This window comes from Adiantum capillus-veneris, chromosome 6 (genome assembly GCF_014529385.1).
Source record: "Adiantum capillus-veneris isolate H3 chromosome 6, ASM1452938v2, whole genome shotgun sequence".
Lineage (NCBI taxonomy): Eukaryota > Viridiplantae > Streptophyta > Polypodiopsida > Polypodiales > Pteridaceae > Adiantum > Adiantum capillus-veneris.
The window spans coordinates 53,583,822-53,603,433 of record NC_140936.1 but is presented as its reverse complement, the minus strand read 5'-3'; the positions used below and the strand labels follow the sequence as shown (position 1 = coordinate 53,603,433).

Here is a 19,612-nt window from a genome sequence, read left to right as displayed (position 1 = left end):
CTTAAGGAGGTTTTATTTTGATGCTATTTGGCTTGGAAAGATAATCATTTACCCCCTACTGCAATGCAAAATCTGGACACTTTGTGGGGGTAGAGAAACCCTTCTACTTGAACAAAGCTACCAAGATTTTAAGAGGATGCTTGTAAGCTCACCTACCATGCATCACAGACAAGTTATCGAGAATTTTCAAGTCCACTTGCTTCCATGGAATGTCAACACTCTTCTCCTCGTGTATCTTCTTGCAAGTCGCTATGGAATCTGTCAATAATGGAGACCCATCGCCAAAGACCACATCATAAGGTTGGTCTAGAGGCATTCCTCCTTTGTGGCTTAAACCTGTATGATAGACTGCAATCTGATTGAGCCAAGCATTTGCACGCTGCTATCAACCAAATTTCCTTATTGCCTTAAAAACAACTGTCACCAGATCATGTTGCCTCCTGGAAGCCATTCCACCTTGTCGTTGAAATTCTTCTTGGCTCTAAAAATGCAATGAATTACAAAGCCATTTAAACCATTCCACCTTAGCATTAAAATTCTTATTGGCTCAGAGAACTTAATAATTAAGAAAGATATTAATAATGGAAGCACCTCCAATGTGTTCTATCGAAGCATTTATACTCCAATATCTCTTGAGGGGTTGTGCCGGACACATGTGAGATAGTTTTCTCATTTTCAACCTATTGCCACCATTGATTTGCCTGCCCTAGTGTCGTATAGTTTGCCTATGCTGGCCCCAAGGTTAGGGTATTTTATCACAAAGCCAAAGTAGAATATTGAGCCACAAACATTGCCAATTGAAATAGTTTTTCCCCATTTATCTTCTATTTTAGGGTTGTGGGGTTTTCCGGGCTTTTTCCCTAATTAATAAAGAGAGGGAGTGCCCATCGTTTGTATCTTCAGAGTTGCCAACGTTTTGGTTCTCTCTCTCTCTCCCTCTAGACTTTTTGCTAGATATCCCTCCCTAATCTACGCCCAAATACTATCATATATGAAGCATAAAACAATTGTTAACACCAACCTTTCTTCAGCCTCTTTCTTATCGCTCGTCCCGAACACCATTGGCCAAGCTCGAACTATTAAATACTTGGGATCCTTCACCATTGGTAGAACCTTGAGGTAAAGCAACCCTAGGTCCTCTAGTTCGTGCATCAACTCAGGGCACTACATCCATAGGCCTTGAATCACTTTATGGCTCATGATCATCGATGTCTCTCCTCCCTTCGACGATGGCGTCTCACAAAAGAACAAAAATTTGGAAGGCCAACTTAATGAGTCTACTACCTGCACAGATGCATTTGAATACTCTTGGGCTTCATTAACTCTCTTACCCGCTAGATAAAAGCCTCAACCTTGTCTACTAACCAAGTCTCCAAAGATGGCGTCTCTCTAGTAAGGCTCCTTGCCCATGCCTCGACCAAAATTGACAACGAGGATTACTACACATAAGTAGCTCCTCACCTTGTTGACAAAAAATGACAACCAGTTGCTTACTACAACTAGACCATGAAAGTGGGTGATTATTATGTCATGGAGAATGAGATCAGTTGATAGTCCATATTATCACTATAGATCCCTCCCTATGGCTTTCCCTCGGTCTCTACTTGCAACTATCACTTTGGCCAATAATCTCCATTGGGTAAAGCAATTGCCTTCTTGTAATGTAGTCTCTCGTTGGAAAACTAGCCCTAGCCCTTATGTATGAAAATTTTCACTTTTGAAATGAAAAACCCTTCAAGTAAGTACATTTTTTTTAAAATGTACCTATTGTTTGCACGTGCTAACTTTTTTTATTTTTCAATACTCACCCAAACTGAGTGAGTTGTGATAAATTGAAGACATAAAGTTATACATCAAATCCATGCTCAAACAGAGCCATGGAAGCAAAAATAATTAAATCGGTTCCATAAGGCCACTGCATATCCGAGCACATTGAAGCCAACAAGAACTACCAAAACACATCATGAGGCTGCCACTGAAAACCCAAGGACTGCCACTCCCATGAGAAATCATCTTCAAATGAGACATGAGACCACACACTAGTACACTGGCTGAACAAGGGGCCGCCCTTTTGAACATTAAAAAAAAAAAGGAAGAATGGCCAAGCTACCCTATCACCACCTGAGACCACCTGGAGTGCCACCATGAGGTCACCATTGCCACTAGTAGGCCTCATGCCCTAAACAAGCCTCCAGGAACAGATGATTAAACACGGTAAAAAAAAAAGCAGAGGTAGATTAGCAAACCTGCACCAGAAGCATGGAGATCTGCGGTAGAGGTCACCCGACCCAAGTCACCAAATCATAGCATCACGGACTTCAAGTTGCAAACGAACAAGTATGAAACATGCAACAGAAGCAAGGAGAACCGCTAGAGATCACACATCCTGAGTCACTAGATCCCAACACCAGGGACATCAAGTCGCAAACGAACCATACAATCAACCATCTGGAGCAAAGGAGCTCCTGCAGCATGACGGAATGGCCAAAGACGCGAACTGTCAACCAACACCCTTCTTCAAGATTTGACATGCCCTGCGTCAGTGGACAAGTCCCCACTCTGGCCTGCGAGTTGAAAGATCCCCTGTAGCCCTCGAACTTAAAGCATTTCCTACTCCCAGATGATCCCGAGCCTCCCTCGTTGGAGGCTCCATCCGAAGCCTGCAACCCGCATCCCCACCCAGAACACGGGAAAGTTCTTCGCCACAAGACGAGAGGCCCCTACGGTGCCCGCTCATACCTTCCCCGAAGCTGCCTTACCACAGCCTCCGCCAAAGGGCTCCCCGATCCGCATAGAGCTTATGGTAATATGTACTATCAATAGCTTGAGAGAGAGAGAGAGCCTGCACACAAGCAGGCCATCAGTGGTTGCACAAAGCCCCCACAGCCTCACCAAGCCCTTGCACTCACCTATCAAGGCTCTCGTTGGTACCAGCGTGACGTCAATATTAAAACCTAAACGGTCACTCCTAGTGAAGAGTTGTTTCCACGGAGGGAAGAGAACATATAGGCTATACGATACATGACAACTTGACAAATGACGTTGACCACGCTTTTGAGGACGGCTGCAGCTGCAGCATGTGCACAGACTCTCGGTGGGTGGTGACCGTTCACCCTCAATCGATTAGCCATTGGCACCGTTGCATGTGCGTACACACACACACACACACACAGAGAGAGAGAGAGAGATTGTAGGGAGCATTACCAAAATATCTATGAAAACTATGGAAATTCTCAAAATACCCATCAAATTTTTAAAAAATTGATATATCATACTTGGCCAAAAATTTCAAAAAGGCCCTTCACTTTTTTCAAAACTCCCAAAATACCTCGCATTAACTTTGCAAACATCTCCAAAGACAATTTCTTTTGCAATTCTTCATACGAAGATTGCTTCTCTTTCAATAGAAGATCATGATAGAACTACACTTTTAGATGGTATTGTGGAAGCCATGGTGGGCTTCAAGCTTCCCTTCCATGCTTGCTCCTTGCAAGAGAGAGCACTCACTCAACCCTGCTACGCTTGCATTTGATCATGCCTTGCCTCACACCTCGCCAAAAGCTCACAATTATTGTGGCTTGTCCTCACTGGCTCTACATCGAGAAATAGCATGCGGCCTTAAACCCGATGCACGCTTGTGTTGATCTAGCATGAGAGAGAGAGAGAGAGAGAGAGAGAGAGAGAGAGAGAGAGAGAGAGAGAGCTTTTGACCTCCATCTCCTTCGCTTTGACTTGACAAATGTGCAGCAAAAAAAGTATTTCTCTCTCGGCATCCACGTGTCATATCCCCCCTTATCACCCTCTAAGGCATAAGAAGATTTACAAAGATTCCTCTTAGTGAGACTAAAAAAAAAGCGTTTTGGGCACCTATCTACTGGGAGCTTTATAATAAAATTTAATACTTAAAAGATGCTAGGAATCTTGCAATTGCACTTCACGTTTGGCCCACTCTGCAAGGATGCACGTAGTCGGAGTGCCAACTGCGTGCAAGGATGAACACAAGCGCATGTAGGCCCTTATGCATTCTCAGCACTCGTACAGACAACCCTGAGCAACCACACTTGTCCGTGTATGGCAAAGACAAAGCGATAGCACCCTCACACACACACACACACACACACACAGAGTTGCATCATCGTGCAAGAAAGAGAGAGAAACCAGCCACCGCGCGTGAGGGAGAGGAGAATCCGTGCGACCTCTCATAGACATAATGCATGGAGAGAGAGTATGAGCCTTGTAGACGTTGCAGGGATAGAGAGAAGCAGACAGTTATATGGCATGGGAGGCCAAGTGTGTGTGTAAGAGAGAATCCTTCTACTAACCCTCAATTTCCCACCCTTCCTTTTTCCCCTTCCATTAATGCATCATTTTTTTATTTTTCCCTAGTTGGTGCCCCCCCCCCCCCCCCCCCAAACACGGAGATCTCAAGATTAAATTGTTCATTATTGGACTACATAGGTAGTCCTTAGTAAAGGGTTGGATTTTAGGTGCATCTCTGGACCATTGGATAAAGCTTATAGATTAGTGTCACATGGCAAGCTAATGATAAAAAACTTTTCTTTTACTATTTCTTTTAGATCCTTGTGAGAGGATGTTGACATTTGTGTACGTGTCTCTTTAAAGAGGAGCATTGAGTATTGTGTCAAGCATTATTTTTTATGCTTTTTGTATATATTGCAATTTAAATAGTTCATTGTGACAACTTTTCCATTAAAAACACAATATTTTATTGTGATACCACATGTTTTAAAATACTAGTGTCACTTTCTATTTTTCTCTCACACACAAAGAAGCCTCTTACTATCAAATTCTTCTCAATAGCCTTATGTAGGCCATAGTGAATTTTCCCTTTGTTTTTAAAATATAATTGCCTCTATTTGTCATCGAAGGTCAAATATGACCAGTGTGACCAAAGAGACATGTGATGTCCTATGTCTGGGGCTATTAAGTGACTCTCGATTATCAAGGATCACAGGGATGAGAATTGATATGGAGAGCCCACATTGTGGTTGGGAGAGGAAACTGTGTAGGTCTAAGTCATTATTTTTAAATATGAATGCCTCTATTTGTCCTCGTAGGTCAAATATGACCAATGTGACCAAAGATACATGCGAAGTACTATGTGTGGGGCTATTAAGCGACTCTCAATTGTCAAGGAGCACAATGATGCGAATTGCAATGGAGAGCCCACACTGTGGTTGGGATAGGTGGTAAGAAATGGTATGATATAATTTTTCTTGGAGTGGAATTCTTGGTGAGTTGGAGTCAAGACACTCCCCAAATCTCCTTTCTATGTGTTTTCGTTGCACCCTAAAAAGAAAATCCACACGAAGTACCTATAACTTAGATACATAGAGTGGAATTCTTGACAAGTTGGAGCCATACAGCTCCCCGAATTTTCTTTTCAAAGTCACTTTGTTGCTCCCTAAAAAGCAAAGCCCCCTAAATTTATCAATCTTAGGAAGCCTCACAACAAGTGATATCTTCACATTTTTGCAAGCAATGTGTATCATTGATCCCTATTTTCCATTTCCCCCTCTTTTTTGTGGATGTGCTAAAAGAAGGACAACTTGTCTCGATGATGAGAGATGTGTAATTATGCCCATCTTTGGTGCTTCATTACAGAGATGGGGAAGTCTTTTGCAAGCCATAGATGGTGGTGATAAAGTATATTGTGCTGGTAAGAAAGAGCTGCAAACTTTTCCACTTCCTTAGTCTCTCACTCAATTAGTTTACATAATGTCTCCTTAGTGATGCTCTATGTCACCCATCCTATTATGCATCAAAGATGGTTGTTTCAGATGGTCCAATGTTTCTTCTTGTTGTAGTAGTCAACTATCCCATCTTTTGGTCCTCCTTGTTTGTGTATATGTAAACCAAACTTCGTAGATCATTGCACCCTAGATCTAACATTAAGGCATGGGCTATAAATTTATCTTGATCACTAGCTTGTAGTCAAACAAAAACTAGCAGGGATCGATGCTCACACCCTTGTAGTAGCTTTGAGTGCCTCAAAGAAATGATAGCATTGGGAAATTCCAAGAGGATCTGCTTTGACATTATCATCCACAACAATCAATGCTAGCAATTGCTAAGTGAGGCCCCAAAACACATATTGTAGCTCCATATGTTTTGTTGGAAATAAAAATGAATTAGTAAGTGAATGGGGTATAGGAGGGCCTCTTTAATTGGTAGTTAAGGAAATTCTTAAGGCTTAAGTTAGCTTTGACCAAGCTCAGAAGAGTGGGAAAAAAGGCCTATGCTAGGATTTTAAGAAAAGATTTTTCTACATTTTGTCTTATAAAATAAATAGTTTTAACCAAAAAGAGAGGTGTATAACTAATTTTAAAATATATATTTTAAAAAAATTCCTTTTTTTCCACCCCTGTCCTCTTTCTTTTAATGGTGGAGGTTATGATGCTTATGATCAATAGTAGTTGGTATGTATGCCCATTGATTTCTAGGGGGATTCACTATGCCTTCCATACGGTGATACATGAGTGCATGATAGGTTTATTGTTTTAAGAACTGCCATAAGTGTATACAATAGGGAGTGCCCCTAGTTTTGGGGATGCACATAAGGAGGGGGTGTGGATTGGGGGGGGGGGGGGGGGGGGGGGGGGGGGGGGGGGGGGGCATGGGGAAGTAGGTTCACCACCCTGTAAATTATGTATATTCTGGGAATTTCCCACCCAATGCCTGCCATCAAATGGCTAATGTCGGGGGTTTAAAAGTAAGGTTCATCATTTGCAGAAGGTGATTCATTGAGGGTTCACACATCAATGACGGTAGAAGATTATGGAAAGCAACGGAGGTGATTTTATTATCCACAAATTCACATCTCGAAGGAATACAAAAGGGGAGCCTAGCAACATGTGGGCATTGTTTCTTAGCTTTGATCATTACTTACATTGACAATTGTAGTAACTTAGCTATACATGTATAGTCCATGTAGTGGATTATTTGAGATTTTTTATCTAGCTCTTACATGTCTAGTGGAAACACATGCTCTAAGCAAGTAGACTTGTTCTCAATTGAACATATGGGCATGTTTTGTGACAGGCATCTTAGAGCAAGCTGAGGTAGTGATGGAGGAGTTGCTGCCAATGATCAAGTGAGTTCTCTACAAACTTATGCATCATTTAGTTTCTTTTGCAAAGGTCATGCTTTCAAATGGTAAATTCACACTATAAACAGGGATATGTGTGCAGTGCGTCCGTGTGTGACATAGGCCTAAGAGCTCATGTTCCAAAGCTACATGAGAATCCAACACTAGCAAAAAAAAAAGGCGCATGAGTTGAATGTGCTTGAGCTTGAGCTGTGGAGAGAGAGAGAGAGATATTTCTTGAAATTCCTTATGTTTGCATGTGTCCATCACAGGAATGGCAAATCCACCTTCTTGCAAGTATTCAGCTTCGCCTCTTAGGTGTTCCAAATATCGATCTCAATCTTGTAGACCACCTCCTAGAGCCAATTTTCCTTCTAGGTCTCCAAGTTGGTTAAGGAGTCCAAGAGATTCTTCTAATCTTGCGAACAATTTATTTGTGACGTGCCTGTCTACTTGGACCATTGAAGCAAATCTAGAGGATTTTTTAGACCTAGAGGGAAAGGTAGGTGAAATGTAGGCTTGTCGTGGATTCAAGAGTGTCCCATGTGTTTTCATTCATCACAATGGAGATTGTCACAATTGCAAAACTATGCATCAAGTACTTAAATGGAGCCGCACTAGATGGGAGGGTTCTAACTGCTCAGAAGGCCAAGCACAGACGACTAAGGACAAAATGAGAGGATGTTACCCATGTTTGTCTATTCTTGGATTGTACATGCAAAAAAATGAGAGGATGCTACCCATGTTTGTTCTAGCTAATGTGCTCAAGTAAAGACTTTCAAGGACAAGTGGTTTTTCATGTGATGCATTATCTCAAGCGGTGATTTTGTTGTAGTGTAGGCCATTATGATTGTTTCTATTTTTGCTAATTATGATTTTTTTTACCAACTATTAGTAGAATATCCATCATCAAGGCTTGATAATGCCGGTGATGGCTTTATATTTGTAGATGTTGATGTTGTATTTTTCTTGCTAGGTGGAGAGTTGGGCATAGTGGTGTAGAGCCTAGATGTCATCTACTACAACAATGCATATCAACATACAATTGGCATGGAGCTCAATGTTCACGTGCAAGGATTGAGAAAATTGAGGTGTAACACCACTTCATTAGAGACAAGAGACTTACGCAGTGACATTGACCTTACATACATAAGCACAGATGAGAAAATTATGGACATGTTTACAAAGTCCCTAGGAGTAGATAGGTGTAGGTGAAGGGGGATTATGATAAGCATGTGAGGGTAGGGTTGCAAGTGAGAGGTAGAAAAGGCTAGAGCACAATTTCAATAGCAAAAAGCAGCCATCACAAGCATGACACATCCTTCCTCGACTTCGGCAAGTGATACAGAGAGAGTCATACACCACAAAGATCAACTTGTAAATGGGTAGAAATTCAATAGCAAAAAGAAGCCATCACAAGCAAGACGCATCCTTCCTCCAATTCGGCAAGTGATACGCAGAGAGTCATACACCACAAAGTTTGGCTTGTAAATGGGTAGAAATTCAATAGCAAAAAGAAGCCATCACAAGCATGACACATCCTTCCTCCACTACGGCAAGTGATACGCAGAGAGTCGTACACCAGAAAGTTCGGCGTAAATGGGAAGACTTTGTTTTGCCCCGTATTGGTAACTTTGACCATTGGCCAAATGTGGGTGAATTACCAATTTCAACTCTTGCATGCCACTCGCAAAAGTCCTCCATCAAGTTCTTGAGTGAGATACAGATCTCCTATTTCTGGCATGGGATCTTCCTAAGGACAATTCATTTCCTTTTCGGGGCCTGGCCACTTGATGTTTCTTCTATCCTAGGGGGTTGGTAACTTGGTAGGTTGCAATAGGCCTACAATATGCCTTTTGGTGATGCAAAGTCTCGTGTGCGTGGGGATTTTGAAAGTTGAAAGGGAGAAGTTCTCTAAATATCTTTTGTCTCTTCTTTCCTAGAGCTGGTAAATTGGTAGGTCTCTACAATTTTCCTTCATCAGGTGGCAATAAGTCACACGTGGGGAGGTTGAAAATTGAATCATTATTTTTTATTGAGCCTTAAAGGACTTAATAGAGAAAGGCATGAGCTCATAGGAGACCCTTCCCAATACTTTGAGTCTATTGCATTGCCTGATTCTCAAAGTATCTCAACCCTATCCTTTCCATCTTTTGCAATTGGTTCAATCCGGCATGTGAGCCTTAGCCCTTGCGCTAGGTAGCCATGTGAGCCTCTTCTACACTCGGAGACCTAGCCCACCCTGTGAGCATCAACTTCTATGCTAGGTGCCTCTGCAAGCCTGTGTGTGTGTGAGTGTGTGTGTGTGTGTGTGTGTGTGTGTGTGTGTGTGTGTGTGTGTGTGTGTGTGTGTGTGTGTGTGTGTGTGTGTGTGTGGTGTGCTTGGCCTGTGGACCCCGTAATCAGACCGTCAGACCTTATGTATTGACCTTACATGTGGAGAAACAACTAAGCATGATAATATCAGCCAAATGGAAGAGAATTTATCTCTTTGTATGGATTTCAAACGAGAACCAATGTATATTGAAATGGTCAAGCCAAAGTTATTTATAACAAAACTTCAATATGATGCACCATTGAAAACTAAATAAGAAGCTTTCAAGAAAGTTATTTGTTCTTGTGCCTAAGAATGCTTTGCCATAAAACATTTCCATGGTATCAACAAAGATAGATCATGCAAAAGGTGGTTTGATAAAGAATGTCAAGATGCTTGGAAGTTCTTGATAAAGCTAGATGCAACTATGGACAAAGACAACTATCAAAGTCATTTGCACACATACAAGGCATTGATTCAAAAGAAGAGAAGAAGATGGAAAGTCAACCATAATTTTTTAAAGTCCAAGAAATGGCAAAACGCATCATGTGGACAATTTTGGAGAAACTTGAAGGGCAAGCGGGTGGAGAGTTTTGGTAGCTTGAGTCTTATCACTAGTTTAGTACTTGGACATTGAAATGTCATGTGTACATTATAATGTCCTAAAAATTGAAAAACGTCATAGGTCATTTCATGCTCCAAACAATGCCATATCAATTTGTTTGGGAAACTACCAATGGAGAAAACGTAAACATGCAAGGAAAAGTCATTTTTTATATATAAAAAAGTTTTCATAATTTATATGGACACATTAGTGCCCCCCGTTTTTTATCTGTTTTTGTCCTACACACTCATATTGGATGATTTTTTTCCTAGTTCAAATGAATTTTGTTTGTGAGAGAAACCAAATGATGGAAATATTCCATTTTATGGTTCACTCTCACATATGCCCTCTTTTTTTAATATTGAAGATGTGTGCGGTGGGATTTTGCAAAGGGGGAGATTTTCAAGGTATCACGCCAAAAATGATTAAATGGATGAGAGATTTTACACATGAGTGGATGTGTGATATGCTCAACCTTGCACTTCAACATGGTATGCCTTGTGACTTGAGCGCTAATTGAGTCAAGCCTTTGTATAAAGGAGGGGATGTAAAGAATTTAAATAGCTACCGAACTATAACGATTGGGTCTTTCATGGCAAAGTTGTTTGGGTGCATAATGGAGATAAAATTGAGTGATTGGATTGAAAAAAAGGGCAAGCATGTAAAAGGACAAGTGGGTTTTTGTCAACGCCATAGCACAATTGATCATGTTGTCACTCTTTGTGTTCTCATGGAGGAAAGTCATCTGAAAGGCAAGCGATTGTATTGTTGCTTTGTGGACTTCAAGAAAGACTTTGATATGATTCCACATAACAAATTGTGGATAAGGATGGAAGAACACCGGTCCCTAACTGCCAAGTGAGTTTATGCTTGCGGTTTCTTGAATCTATGAGAAGGTGATGTGTCAATTGTGCATGGAAAGAGGAATTTTAGAAATTTTTGCAACCAATATTGGGGTTAAACAAGGATGTCCGTTGTTACCAACTTTCTTTGATGTATGCATCAATCAAATGGAACAAATGGTACTTGACTTTATGCAAGAAGAAGGCATTGCAAAGGTCGCTATTGGCAATGAAGTAATCATGCTTTTGTTGTATGCGGATGATGTAGTGCTTCTAGAACACACTTTAGAGGATGAACAATGGGCTGATTGTGAATGAATCCAAAAAAAAAGGTTATGCTTGCAAAAACCAACTATAAGGAGAAGCCATGCATTGTGTACAACAATGAGACACTTGAAGCTATTGAGAGCTTTAAGTATCTTGGCCTTGAGATTTTCACCAATCACAAGTGAATTGAATGTGCTATGTGTTGTTTGGAAGCCAAGAAGAGAGAAAACTATGCATTTGAGAATATGTGTAATGCAGGAAATATCGAACAGTGTTGGGTTCTCAAGAGGTACCTTTTTGACACATTGATGATACGGTTCTTCTTTATGGAGTTGAAGTGTGGGGCAGAAGCATCTCAAAGTCTACTTAGAAAGAGTTTGAGAATGTTGAAAAGTGTTTTCTTACAAAATTTCTTTAAGGTAAGATACAAACATCATGTATGCTCCTACTTCTTGAGTCGGGATCTCTTCCAATTGAGGCTATGTGCATGGAAAGGGTTGAAGATGCATCAAAACCCCTCACATCGACTTCCTAAAAATGCATGGGAAGCAAGCAAAAAAGATCAAAAGATGCATAACATAAAGATTTTTAGCACGAGATAGATGCAAGACATAAAGAAGTGGTTTGTGATATGGGATTCATTACAGTTGCTACATGATGCCTCGATAAACTCCCAAGTGAATGAATGTGTGAATTCCCCAACCCCATCGACACCCAAGTGGGATGGGATCCTTGACAGGTCTCTGGATCTAATAGAAACTAGAGTCTCTAAACAAGAAAAATCCAGGGCATAGACCTTTACCATTGACAATGGCTTGGATCTATAGCCCTAGATGAAGACTTAGTCGTGTCTCACAGTGGAAACGGGACATTTTTTTTTGAAATTTTTAACATCTCTAGACTTAAGACAAGTTACTATCAATCTGAAGTAATTGTGACCAGGACTCGCTTTTCTCAAGATCACCTATACAGGGGTGAAAAATGGCATCCATTCCTTATTTATAAAAACCGGGGTAGAAAAAAGACATCATCGCAAAGTCCGGGCGCCATACGCCAACCAGATGCCCATACAACCGGGTGGTTCCTCTAGGATAAAAACGATATCCTAAGTAGTATCCACAAACACAAACATGCACGGGGTAAAGACTCCACGTACACGGAGGTAACCGACTCATCCATGGCTGACTCGCCATCATTACTCATCATCACCTGGAGTAAAATATTCCAAGGACTCAGAGGTGTCTTGAGACAAGTTGCCATAAGGATGATCAAACATTCTTTCCTAGGTCAACCAGTCTTTGCCCAAACAATTCTTTCTTGATTACAAACAATGCTCGTTGATTCTTGGAAGTTTCCTTCCGTTTGCGACCAATTATTCCTTTTCTGATTCCTATTCTCTCCTTATGTATGCAATGTTAACTTACAAAAGAACTTCAACTTATTTGAAGACTTAATTAAATAACTAGAAATCCACTTGGGACTGATCAGCCATCTGCTGTTGCGCTGGCGTCTGAAGATTCTCCTCCATAGGCCTACTACGAGGCCCAACCTCATGGTCATGGGACACCCTAGTCCTTTTGTGCGTTGTTTCTAATCAGACTGAGGATTTCCTCGGGTCCTCTTCGGAGCCATAGTGGTAGCCTTATAAAAGGATACATAATCAATTAGAGAATTAATTAAATAATCTCTCTTATTTCTTTTAGCAAAAAATAGAGATTTTTGGACTAAGTAAATATCTTTGATAAATATCTAGGTGAGATATTTTTTCCTCAACTTTCTAGTAGTATTATTGTGCTCCCATAATTATTGGAGCTATTTTACTAATTTCCCTATTTAATTTCTCTTCAAGAATAGCCTAATTGGGCTTTGGTAATTTATGAATTACTTATCTACTTGTGGGATAATTATCCTGGATAGATTTTGATGCATTATTACCCTGGTAATTATCTTGCTATCTTATAGATTGATTACTAATTTTCCTTGTTCATTTACAATCGAAATCCGATAATATTAGCTAGGACAATTAGCTAAACTAATTATTTGTGTGTTAAGTAATTAGACCAAATTTTTAATGTGGTTTTTCATCTTTGGTAATTACCATGTAATTATATAAATTAATTTGCTAATTTTCTTTCTCAATTTATAGACAAAATCAGACAATATTAGCTAAGGTAATTAGCTAAACTAATTATTTATACTTAAGATAATTATCCCAACTTTCTAATTCTATTTTTTATCTCTGGTAATTACCATGTAATTATGAAAATTAATTTGCTAGTTTCCCTAGTCAATTTATAGAAAAAATCAAACAATATTAGCTAAGGTAATTATCTATACTTAAGATAATTATCCCAACTTTTTAATGCTGTTTCTCATCTTTGGTAATTACCATGTAGTTATATAAATTAATTTGCTAGCTTCCCTTTTGAATTTATAGACCAAATCAGACAATATTAGTTAAGGTAATTAGCTAAACTAATTATTTGTACTTAAGATAATTAACCCCACCTTCTAATGTTGTTTTCCATCTCTGGTAATTACCATGTAATTATATAAATTAGTTTACTAATCTCCCTTCTCAATTTATAAACAAAATCAAACAATATTAGCTAAACTAATTTTTGTACTTAATATAATTATCCCAATCTCATAATGTAGTTTTCCATCTCTGTTAATTACTATGTAGTTATATAAATTAATTCACTAATTTCCCTTTCAAATTTATAATCAAAATTAGACAATATTAGCTAAGAGAATTAGCTAACTAATTATCTGTATATGACCTATTTATTTCAGATTTCTATCAATGATTTTTACCTTTGATAATTACTATATAATTATCTAAGTAATTTAAATAATTTTCCCCTTTAATTTATGCTAAAAATAGACAAGTTTTGACCAATTAATGAGATAAACTAATTTTTTGTGCGTGCCCTAATTATCTCGGCTTTCTAACAATATTTCTATCTTTGATAAATACTGTACATTTTTCTAAGTAGTTTAACTAATTTTCCCCTTTTATTTATGCAGACGGTTTTTGTTTTGCATGCCCTAATTATCTTGGTTTTCTAACATTGATTTCTATCTCTGATAAATATCGTATATTTATTTTAGTAATTTAACTAATTTCCCCTTTTTATTTATGCTAAAAAAACAATTTTGGTCTGATTAATTAGATATGCTAATTTTTTGTGCATGCCCTAATTATGCCGGCTTCCTAACATTAAATTCTATCTCTAATCAATACTGTATATTTATCTAAGTAATTTAACTAATTTTCTCTTTTATATTTGCTTAAAAACAGACAATTTTGGTCTAATCACTTAAATTAATTATCTGTTAGTAAGGAATTTATGTATCAACCTGTCTTTAGTGAGAGCTCCCAGATTATTAGTTTTGACCACAAAAACTTGGCTAAGGAATAAAAGCCAATTTTTGTAGGTTTTATACAAGTTTTGGATAATAGAAACACAGCATGAGCTAACGACGCTCACTTCTCTCCTTCTCATGCTTCCTTTTTCCTTCCCGGTTGTCACATTAGTCGCCTCTATTGCATTGCAACCGCAAGTAAGATCTCTACGTATTGACGTAAGCATTTCACGATATTTTGTAGTTTTTGGCGTCATCGACCCACGGCCTAATTTCATCATAAGTAGGAATTTAAGCCTCAAAATCATAAAATAAGTATAGGCGGGGTATTGGGATATCATTGCTAAGCATTTAGATGCATTCTAGGTCAAAAATGACTAGGTCAAAAACAGGATTCATAGGCTGCTTCGGGCAGTTACTTGCACATCAAGGCAGCCCCCAGCCTTCCCCTAGTGCCATCTGCTGCTAAAACTGGCTTAGACAGGCTCGTGACTGCTCCACATAGCCCCTAGATGAACCAAATCAATTTTTGCTATTATCTGACCCTTTTCATGATTAAATTTGAAACTATCTGTAAATATTTGTAAATATCTAGGGCTTTTATGATAAAAGTATTTTACAGTAATGATTACTAGCACCTTATAATTTCTTTAATTAATTTAATCAACAGTGTAAACTTGAAAGGGCCATAACTATGCCAGTTTTTGTCAAAATTCAGTTCTAAAAATTTCTAAAGTAAAGTCATGATTACGGTTCCAAAAATACCAATATTTGCCACGGTTGGACAATTCTACACTGCTTTCTTAACAAACAAATAATTTAATTAGGCTTTATACAATTTCTAAGATTTCAGGAATTGAAAACTTTACAATCACCCCAACTTAAGTAATTGAGATGTCCTCATCTCAACCCAAATTAGGAAAGCCTTTGAGAAGTGATACTTCGTCCTCCCATGTGGCATCTTCAATGGGGTAGTCCTTCCATTTTACTAGATGTTCTCTGATTACTCTATTTCGCAAACTTCTTTCCCTAGTATCAAGAATACAATGTGGTTGGAGTTCAATAATTCCTTGTTTTTCCATCACAATATGTTCATTGTCTAGAGTGTGATTGGGGTTTGGGATATAAGGTTTTAGAAGACTGATATGGAATACCTTATGAATCTTGAGGTGTTCAAGCAGCTTTAGTTTGTAAGATTGATCACTAATTACCTTTATCACTTCATAAGGTCCACAATATCTGGGACTAAGTTTTTTGAATTTTCCCAAAGATAGATTGCTTCTCTTTGGTTGGACTCGAAGGAATACTTTATCCCCTTGTTTGAAAAAACGGTCAAATCGTTTTTGATCAGCGTAATGTTTTTGGCAGTCCTTAGCAGCTTGAATGTCCTATTGGATGACCCTAGTTTGGGTGTCCATCTCTTCCAGCATTTGTTTTGAAGCTTCTACTCTTGTAGTGGGGTTAGAAAAGATTAGGGGTGATATACATTCATGCCCATAAAGTGCATTAAAAGGTGACATCCCAATGCCTTTATGGAATGAAGAATTATAGGCGAATTCCACCAAAGGAAGAAATTGTATCCATTTTCGGGGTTCTCTACTACAGTAAGCTCTAAGGATGTCTTCAATAACCTGATTCACTCTTTCTGTCTGACCATCAGTCTAAGGGTGATAGGCTGAATTGAAACATAGCTGGATACCTAAGGCTTTAAATAAAGCTTTCCAAAATTTTGAAGTAAACTTTGCATCTCTGTCCTCACTGACTATCTTTTTGGAAGTCCGTGTAATCTAAAGATCTCTTTGACAAAAAGACGGCTTATGTCAGATGCAATATAAGTTGTTTTCATAGGCATCAAATGAGATACCTTGGTCAGCATGTCCACTACTACCATAATGGAATCATAACCTCCTTGAATGGTAGGAAGGCCTGTTACGAAGTCCATGCTAATGAGTTCTTACTTCATTTGAGGAGTATCAAAGGGTTGAAGTTTTCCTGACATCATTACCCGTTTAGCCTTAATCCTTTGACAGGAAAGGCATTGTTTGATGTAGCGAAGTATATGTATATCTCCTTTCATACCTGGCCAAAAATAAATTTTCCTCGTGGCATTAAGGGTCTTAGTATAGCCAGGATGGCCGGTTTTTTGCTGGAGCATTGTGTCCTTCGTAAAGGAGCAACTCCTTCAAGGTTGACTCCTAGGAATGTAAAGTCGGTGCTTGTAATAGAGAAGCCCATCTTCAAGTGAAAAATCCTTGATTCTGTCCTTCTCTTTCTCCTTTAGGTCCTTTTGATTGATAACCTGTAAGAATTTTAAATAAACCTCATCTTCCAGGGAGGCTTCCTTAACCTTGTCTAGAATTGGGTTGTGGACTGTGGAAATGGACCCAAAAAAAACCTTGCAGCTAAGGGCATCAACAACCACATTCTCCTTACCTGGTTTATACTTTATTTCAAAATCATACTCTTGTAAGAGTTCTATCCATCTTCGTTGCCTCATGTTGAGTGTTGCTTGAGAGAAAATCCACTTCAAACTTTGATGATCATTGATTAACTGAAACTTTACCCCTAGAAGATAGTGCCTCTAGAGCTTGAGAGCATGGATGAGAGCTAGGAGTTCCAGATCATGAGTTGGATAATTCAACTCATGGATTCTCAATTTCCGAGAGGTGAAGGCGACTGGCCGGCCTTCTTGGTTTAAGACTCTTCCTATAGCAAGGCCGCTTGCATCGGCTACTACTTCAAACTCTTGAGTGAAATAAGGGAGTTTGAGTACAGGGGCTTATGTGAGATTTTGTTTTAGTTTGAGAAAACAATCCTCCTGCTCTTTTTGCCATGTAATTCTGGCTGTCGTTTTAAGTAGCCGAGTCAAGGGCGTGACGATGACTGTGTAATCTTTGACAAAGATTCTATACCATCCTGTAATGCCCAGAAATCCTCGAATCTCACTGACCCTCTTGGGTTGTGGTCAATCTATTATGTCCTTAATCTTTGCGGGGTCTACAGATATTCCTTCAAGGTTTATGATAAATCCAAGACAGCTCACTTCAGGACTAAAGAACACACATTTGCTCATCTTAGCATATAACTGATGTTGGCCTAGAAGATGAAGTACTTTACGTACATGGCCTTCATGCTCTTTTTCATCTTTGGAGTATACCAATATATCATCGAAAAATACCAATACAAAATCATCTAGATATTCTCTGAATACATCTTGCGTGAGTTGATTAAAAGTAGCCGGAGCACTTGTAAGACCAAAAGCCATCACTATGAACTCATAATGCCCATATCGGGTGTTGAATACGATTTTATAAATATTTACTTCTTTAATCCGGATTTGATGGTAGCCTGATTTTGAGATCAATTTTTATGAATACCTTGGCCCATGTAATCTATCAAGTAATCTGTTGATGCGAGAAATAGGATACTTATTCTTTACAGACACCTGGTTAAGTCCCCTATAATCGATGCAGAGATGTAAAGATCCATCCTTCTTCTTTTGGAATAAAACAGGCGCTCCCCAAGGTGAAATGCTTGGTCGTATGCATCCTTGTTCGATAAGTTGAAGAAGTTGTTCTTTCAATTCAATAGCTTCAAGGAGTGACATTTTGTAGGGTCTTTTTGAAATTGGTTCAACACCTGGAAAGGTTTCTATTTCATGATCTATGTCCCTTGGGGGAGGTAAATTTGAGTGGAAATATATCTGAAAATTCCTTAAGCCATTCTGGGGTTGGGTTGTCCTTTGAATCATCAGTCTTGTTGAGTTTTACTACAAAGATCTGTTGCCCCTTGCGTAACCCTTTCAGAAGTCGACTAGCCTTAACTAAATGAGCCTTAGGCTTCCCATTGGATCCTTGTACTAATGTTTCTTCACCTAAGTGATTTTTGAAGGATAGGTTCCCTTGAGCACAATAAATGTGGGCTTGATTTTTAATTAACCAATCCATTCCTAGAATACCATCATATATTCCTACTGGTAGGGTCCGAAAGTAAGATGAAGTGAGGGTTCCTCCCAGTTTGAGTTCTACTTCCCCGACTGTAAATTGAGATAAAACCTCATTCCCATTAGCTAGTTCTACCACTAATTTCTTGGTGGGGTATTGGTTTAATCTGAGCTTCCTTAAGCATTTAGGAGAGAGAAAAGAGTGTGTGCTACCACAATCTATATGTAATTCAAATTGTTCACCTTGTTTTTTTGCAGTGGTTTGGATGACTGCATACTGTTGCCGAGCACCAGAGTTATCAATGGTGGTAAAAAGAGTAGCTCTTTCATCTTCTTCATTCATCAAGGTTGGCTCTCCTATTGCAGCATATGCTCTAGCTCCTCTACCTCTTCCTGTATTTCTTCCTCCTCTTTGATTATTTCCTTGGCCTGTCTAAGACTGAGGAATGGTCCTAGCAGCATCTCTGGGATTTTGTCCCTCAGGACATCTATTATTGTAGTGTACCATTCGATTGCATCCATAACATTTGATATTTGGAAAAGTCTGTTCTATATTTGCTGCAGCTGTTACTGCCCTTTGTTGATTTTCTTGGTTGAAATTTTCCCTCACCCTTCCTTTGAAGTTGTTGTAGTTATGATAGTTCCTTACAAGGGGGTTTTCTTTAACCGCAAGCGGTTTAGCTTTGATAAGGTCATCTTGAATTGATGTGGGTCTCATAGCTTCTAAGCACGTACTTAAAGGTTTGTTAAGGACCTGGCAGAAGCGAGCAATATGTTGTTCTGTTGTCATCGGTGGTGCATAGCACCGTAAGGACACATATTTGGTGTAGTATTCTTCTAAAGTAAGACCTAACTGCCTGAGGGTAAAAAATTCATTCTTATAGCTTGATGTGCCGGAGGAAGATATCTCTCTTTTACTACCTATTTCATTTTCTCCCAGGACAGACTAATGGAAGGATTATCCCTACAATGTTGTTTCCACCAGAGTTGACCATCTCCAGTGAGTCGAAACATTCCTAGCATTGCCTGATTTTTTGAAGCAGTTCCTGCCACTAGGAAATAGTCGTCCATAGCGTCAAGCCGTGCTTTGGCATCACGTACTAAGTTAGGTCCCTCTCCCTTGAAGGTCGCGAGTTGAACCTGTTTTAATAGTAGTTTCTTCTTC

The 19,612-nt window shown here is 39.2% G+C and overlaps 1 protein-coding gene across 5 annotated transcripts in view; it reads right to left on the bottom strand.

Moving 5' to 3' along the window:
* The window catches only part of LOC147455516 (uncharacterized), a 31,962-nt gene extending 28,847 nt beyond the window's left edge, over positions 1 to 3,115 (bottom strand). For 2 of the 5 annotated variants that reach the window (XR_015188377.1, XM_086514281.1), the window contains exon 1: positions 2,247 to 2,967. Coding sequence is in view for 3 of the 5 variants with exons in the window: in XM_086514281.1 (XP_086370407.1) it covers positions 2,247 to 2,261 (15 nt within the window). In the remaining 2 variants the exon portion in view is untranslated. Of the gene's footprint in view, positions 1 to 348; positions 482 to 2,246 lie in introns of those variants that run through there. The other 3 variants (XR_015188378.1, XM_086514282.1, XM_086514283.1) reach the window with 3 other exon arrangements.
* Positions 3,116 to 19,612: the final 16,497 nt, after the last annotated feature.